The 6,848-nt window shown below is 36.9% G+C and overlaps 1 protein-coding gene across 9 annotated transcripts in view; it reads right to left on the bottom strand.

Annotated features, from left to right (window-relative positions):
• Positions 1-469: 469 nt before the first annotated feature.
• The window catches only part of Hspb11 (heat shock protein family B (small) member 11), a 32,475-nt gene continuing 26,096 nt past the window's right edge, over positions 470-6,848 (bottom strand). For all 9 annotated transcript variants that reach the window (XM_023702680.1, XM_023702683.1, XM_004642603.2 and 6 more), the window contains 2 exons: positions 2,623-2,666; positions 470-682 (listed from right to left, as the gene is read on the bottom strand). In XM_023702680.1, coding sequence (XP_023558448.1) covers positions 581-682; positions 2,623-2,666 — 146 coding nt within the window. In that variant the 3' untranslated portion in view covers positions 470-580. The remainder of the gene's footprint in view (positions 683-2,622; positions 2,667-6,848) is intronic.

Genomic DNA, 6,848 nt, shown 5'->3' with positions numbered 1-6,848 from the left:
TTGTTCTTTTCCTCTTCAAAATGTCAAAAATAAATAAATAAATAAATAAATAAATAAATAAATAAATAAATGAAGGTTGTCTTTAGAAAATACAAATGTGTGTTTCCTAACTCTTCTCCCAGGTTTTTAATCAGAACAAAAATGATTTGTTCCACAAGGTCCACCCCAGTGCAGGTTCTACAGCCTCAATAGAACCTTCCCATAGGCACTTTCTTCTCTCTGAAGTCTTACATTGTTTAGCATCTACATTGCTCACTTAGCTTTCTACATCAATCAATAAATTTTAAAAATTAATGCCTAAGATTTAACAACCACTTTATTAGATGCTGAGCGGACACCATACATTATCAGTTAAATTTTCCCATATTACTTTGATAAAGCTGTACACTGAAGCCACAGCTTCCTTAGATCCTCTACTGCTGATTGAGGAAACCAAAATTTCTTTGCAAAATACAAATAAAAACAGAAGCAAGTTGACAATTCCTTTTAATAAAGTATATCAATGACAGCTTTGTTTTTAAATAGATACATTGTTTAAAAAGCCTTACAAGAGCATCTTTTTGCAATTACTAAGAAAAATTTAGGCTACTGTTCCCTCTGCAGAAATGCTATGTACAGATGCAAAATGATCAAAGGCTGACAGAATAATGACTCTCAAGTAAGTAGCATGGCCATCGTGTGCCTGGAGGGAGAAAAAAAAAATCAATATGGATGCTCTTAGCAATCCTAGTTAGTTGTTAGCAAGCAGTTAGCAGAAGAAAGGATTTGATGCAGGAGTCATATTCTAACTGTATAACAATATATAAAATGGCACACTCAGAAGGTATCCCAGCCCCACACAACAGTTGTTCTGATGTCTATCAGCAGGATGTCAGCCTAAGCTTTATGAAAAACAGTAGGAGGGCTGCACATTGCAACTGTACATTTCTGATCAATCTTTTAAAAGTGTCTTTACAAAGTCCTTTTCCTGATAAGAAGTTTCCCTTGGTTAATGATGCCCGAGAATGTACTTCCCTGAAGCATACTATGCTCTCACATTTCTATAATTTCTCCAGAGAGCAATTTGGCAATGTATGTAAAAAGCTATAAGAATGTTTATGTCCTTGCACCCAGTAATTCCATTCCATGAAATTTAATCTTAGAAAACAGTCAAAAACGTGAAGGTTGTGGTAGCAAGAACATCTTACAGCTCCTAGTAAGATGTAAGAATGTTTTTGTTTATTACTTTTAATGATAGAAGAAGAAAAAAGTTGGCTGAAATATATGCAAATGGACAAATGTTATTTTGTAATTGTGAAGCTTGTGGTACAATGTTAAATTAGAAAAACATGACAGTTGGCTGGGTATGGAGGCATACACTGTAATCTCAGTACTCGGGAAGCTGAGGCAGGAGGTTCACTGTGAGGTCAAAGCCAGCCTGCACTATGCAGTGGGACCCTGTCTCAACAAAACAAGACGATACAAAATTGTCCACATTATTATTGGAGTGAGTGTGCTGACTAGAAGAAAGTAGGTGCAGTAAATACACTGTGACAGAGCAATGAAATGATGGGAGATTTTCAGCTTCCCTCCCCCTTACTGCTTTCTAGACTGTCTAGAACTCTCAACCTACAGTGAGTCCTGAGAGAAAACACTGAAGGAAGTAGAAGTTCATGAATTACAAACCAAATAGTGCAGACAGAAAAATAGAAAGGTTAGAATTCAGAATAATCATTTTTTTTCTGGACCCCACTGGTTTCCCCAGTCATTAGGCAGATTTTGGTTGTGGAAAAGGAAATGAAAATTTAAAACCCTTCCTACAGCATCACAGCAGCTTCTAGTAAGATGTAAGGCAAATTCAGTGAAAAAAGTCTCACTTTAACCCTCACATAGAGAAACTCCAGTTAAGCAAATGTGACCATCTCAATCCTGTTTGTGTTTTTATTTGTACAAAACAAGGGAACAGAGGAGCTCCTGCCGAAGCAGCAGTTTCCTATCAACAGCATTCATTCCACTGGTTGAGCCAAGCCCTGCAAATGCTGTCAGAACTTACGAGCTCTCTCCACTTCAACCCTTTGTGACTTATTTGTTGCTGATCTTATGTCTCAGTTCCCTTATCTGAATCTTTCTGCCCTTTCATGCTTAAATTAACATTTATTTTTGACATTTTGACCTTTTTTGATTCCTATCCTAAATGAAAGAAAGCAAAGCAAACACACACTTCCAAACAAATGAACAAAGCAAGCCAGTTGTGGTGGTGCACGTCTGTAATCCCAACACTGGGGAGGAGGAGATAGGAGGGTCCATACAAGTTCAAGGCCAGCCTGGGCGACATAGCAAGACACTGTCTCAAACAAACAAACAAAAAAAAAGCACCACAAATAGGTGAGCAAAGTGAAATAAGTAAGTAAATGAATTGTGTTTCCACCTTGTTGTCTCCATTCTATGACAGGCAAGAGCCTAATTTATAATGGTTAGCTTCTAATACTATTGAGCATCACCTCTCTATTGGTTGGTTAGTTTCAAAACCTATGATACCATGAGGATATGTATTAATTCTAGTACTACAGAGATGTACTAAAAATCTGAATGCACTGTGCTTGCTAAGGAGAAATTTCATCTTTACAAAGTGTATTTACTTACCATAATTTCCTCATTTTGAAGTTGTCCCTCTGTGTGCACTAAATCTACAACCCAAATTTAACAGACATGAGTTACTGCTCAGAATAAATGAAGACAACTCCTGAAAGTTACATTCAACAAAATATTATTATCTAGTAAACTATAAATTAAAACCAAATTTTAAAAATTCATCAGCACTTGGGGGTTGAAATCTGATATACAAATAGAGATATGACATAAAAGGTAAGAAATAAAACTATGACATATAAAATATATCTAGTGGATAAAAGCAAACGACAGTGCAAATGTGAATTCTAGTAAAGGAATATGAGGTAAAACCAGGGGAAATTCCTTTCTATGTAAGGATCAAGCCACTAACTAATGACAACCCTCAAAGGAGCCACAGGACCATGCTGTGGAGTCATAGGTGCAGCTCTGGGTCTCAGGACAAGCAAATCTGTGACCTATGAAGTGATCCTTTCTGGTACCCAAGTTTGAAAAACCTTTACTTATGTAACAGTATAACAACAGATTAATTTATTTGGTCAAGAGCTAATCATAAAACATTCTTTGGAAACCTGAACTACTTAATCATCTGATGACAGCTACTGACATTATTCAATATTAATTTTATTTGTCTCAAAATAATTAATATATGATTTTTTCTTTCTTTCTTTCTTTTTTTTTTTTTTTTTTTTGGCTGTGGTACTTCTTGGGGAAGCTCTGGGTCTTTCCGGGGATTGAACTCAGGCCCTTGTGCTGGCCAGGGAAGCACTTATTCTACTGAGCCATCTCCCCAGCCCTATTTTTCTTTCTTTCTTTTTTTTTTTTTTTAAATAGTCTTTCTATGCAGTCCAGGCTAGCTTCAAACTCGAGGTAATCCTCCTTCCTCAGCCTCCCAACTGCTGGGATCACAGGCATGTGTCACCACAGCTGGCTCAATATACATAATTTGAAAATTATTACTAAAAGGAAAGTCTCTAGAAAGTAAGATTGTGGGGTGACTTTTTCTACTTTTTAAACCTCTTAGATTATAAAAAATAGTGATTCCTGCCTCACCCTTCACTAACCTCCAGAATAACCCTTAACAATGTGTTTCAACTTTGCTGTTTCACTGGAATTTCACTTGTTTGTTTTTACTTTTATTGTGTGCAGGATCTCACTACACAGCTCGAACACCTAGTGATCCTCCTGTTTTCAGCTTCCCGGGACTGGGATTACAGGTGCGTGCCACCATGCCTGGACTCAATCAAGGGCTTAGCGTGCCCTGGGATCAGGGCCAGTGGGGCATGTGGTGCCAGGGATCGAATCCCAGCCCCTGAGATTGCCTAAGCAGGAAGTTGAGTCTGTTGAGCTATCTCATCGGCTCTATTTTTTGTACAGGGGATTGAACTCAGGACCTTGAGCTTGCCAGGTGGGCACTTATGCCACTGAACTATGTCCCCAGCCCTGGAATTTCAATATGATTACATTCTTTTCCTTATTTATCAGTTTCTTTGACTTTATATTATGGGTAGGTGAAAATCTGGGTTTGTTTTGTTTTACAGTAGTTGGGATTGAACCTCTGGAGTTCATTCCCAGGCATTTAATGTTTTTTACATTTTGAGACAGGATCTCACTAATTTGTCTAGGTTGGCTCTAAACTTATAATTTTCTTGCCTTAGTCTCCTAAGTAGTTATTGTGACTGCATGTAGCTCCATGACTGGCAAAAATACAGACATTTTTTGTTTTGAGACAGAGTCTTGCTATGTAGTTCAGGCGAGACTCATAAATTTATTGTGTAGCCCAGGCTGTCCTTGAACTCACGGCACGGCCTGAAACTCCTGAATGCCACCACACCTTGTTAAAAATTCATATATCATAAACCAACATCTACTTCTTCCTCTTACAACTTTTCTCTCTTCTCATCCTCTCAATTTTAAAATCAATACTTCACAATTAATTATTGTGCTTAAGTGTATAGTAATGATATTTTCCTATATAACTCCTCCATTAATTTCATTTAGTTTTTTTTAAGTTATGAAAAAGTGAAAAATCTCAAATATACATGAAAAAATAGCAAACAATTATAGTTGTCACATTTTATAATTAGTAACATTTTAGAATGGTTGATTTATTTAAATTTTTTACTCAAATATTTTCTGACTTTATTTATTTATTTATGCGATACCAGGGATCAAACTTAGGACCTCGCACTTGCCAGGCAGGCTCTTATGCTGCTGAGCTATATCCCTGGCCCCTCAAAATATTTTAAGGTAAGTTTAAGACATTATGTATTTCATCTCTATTTTATCCATTTTTAAAAAAGGTGAATAAGCACTTCCCTAGCAAACACAAGGGTCTGAGTTCAATCCCCAGTTCCGAAAAAAAAAAAAAAAAAGGTGATAGACTTATCTGATCAGAAGAGAAACCAGAGTATATCCATCTTTAAATACAGGATATTTTTTACATAATTATAATATTATCATATTAATGTCAAAAATAATGCCATAAACTGGATGTGGTAGCCTGTAATTCTAGCACTTGGCTAGGCTAAAGTGGAAGGACTACAGTGAGTTCTAGTCTAGTCCAACTTGGGCTACATAGTAAGTTCAAGGCCACACTGAATTATATGAGACCCTGTGTGAAAACAAAGTAAAACAGAACAATGCCTTAGTACATAGTCCTTATTCAAATTTCCCCAATTATGCTCCAAATGTCTTTTTATAACTATTCATGTTAGAATTAAGTACAGTAAGCCACTGATTTATGAACATTCAAGTTGAGAACTTCCATAGGTATACTATGTAAGGCTCACTTTGTGGACTTAATAATGAAAACTCTTTCAGAAACAGAACTTCTTATAAGTCATGGACTTACTGCATCTTTAATCTTGAACCGTTTTTTCTCCTATACACACAATTCTTTTTTTCAGGTCCACTGTCCTATAGAACATCTTAACATTTTTAAACTTTGTCATCTTGCCTCCCCATTTAATAAGATTCTTTTTCTTCTATTTCCCATAGACTGGAAGTGAGAGTTAAAAGCCTTATCACATTCAGGTTGGGTTTTTTTCCCCCTTTTTTGGGGTGGTGCTGGGTAGGCATCAAACACAGGGAATTGTGTATGTCAGGTAAGAATTATATGCCACTGAGCAACAACCCTGACCCAACATTCAGGGTTTGAGGCCTTCTTCAAAATTGTGGTGATTTTTGGTTGTGTTCTGTTACTTATAAATAATAAATCATTTGAAGCTGTCAGAGTGGGGCTGCTGACTGGCAGACTTCAACACAGCAACCAGGAGCGAGCGAGCCTTTGTCAGCATCCACAGACTTTTTCTGGGGCTACTCAGTTTCTTCAAAGATGAATCCTTTATGTCCTAGTGGGGTCACACTCTTGGTTTATGTCATTAATAGCAAAGCACTAGAAGAAGGCTGGAGTTCCCATTGTTGGACATGCAGGTTTCCACTTTAATGCTCTGACTCAGCCCTACATGTCACTCAATTTCTCATGCTCTCTTGGGTCCTGAGTCTTGATACTATATTCAGTGTCCATTGTCATCTCCCATGGTCATGGAGGTCTGAAGGAAAGAAGTGGTCATCTAGCTTTATAGGATTGGAGAAGGTACCTAGAGCCCAGCCATTCTACAAATGTTCAAATAATCACCCATTTTGTGGCCCTGTCTTATACTGTGCACAACTTCTAGAGCTTTTCTTCAAGTTTGAGACCTTACTAGATTTATATGTACAGTGGCTTGATAATGCTTTCCTTGGCAGGCTCTTAGGTTCTAACCTAATCCATTCAGTTTTAGAAGTTCTTCCTTTTCCTCTGTCATAATAAATACTAATCTGACCAGACATGGTGGCATATGTCTGTAATCCCTACAGTCTGGGAGGCTGAGGCACAAGGATAGAAAGTTCAAGTCCTGCCTGGCCAACTTAGTGACTTTAGTGAGACTCTGGTTCCTTGTTTAATTTTTTGTACTGGGAGGCTTATGACTCCTTTTATTTTTTTCACTACAATTTTCATGGGAACAGTACTTTAGGAAGGACAGGAGATGGACACATTGAGATAATATAGTTGTGTTTAACTGGAGGCTACCAATTCTACTGATGGTAAGTAAAGGGTTATTTATCAGAAAAGAAGATGAGAAACTAATATTTATTGTTTATCATATGCCAACCAATAGCTCACAAAAGCTTCAATGGTAAGTATCACCTGTTTTTTTTTTTTAAAGAATTTTTTTTTTAAAATTTTATTTATTTAT

This window comes from Octodon degus, unplaced genomic scaffold, assembly GCF_000260255.1.
Source record: "Octodon degus isolate 3935 unplaced genomic scaffold, OctDeg1.0 scaffold00156, whole genome shotgun sequence".
NCBI lineage: Eukaryota > Metazoa > Chordata > Mammalia > Rodentia > Octodontidae > Octodon > Octodon degus.
This window is presented reverse-complemented; position numbering and strand designations above follow the sequence as displayed.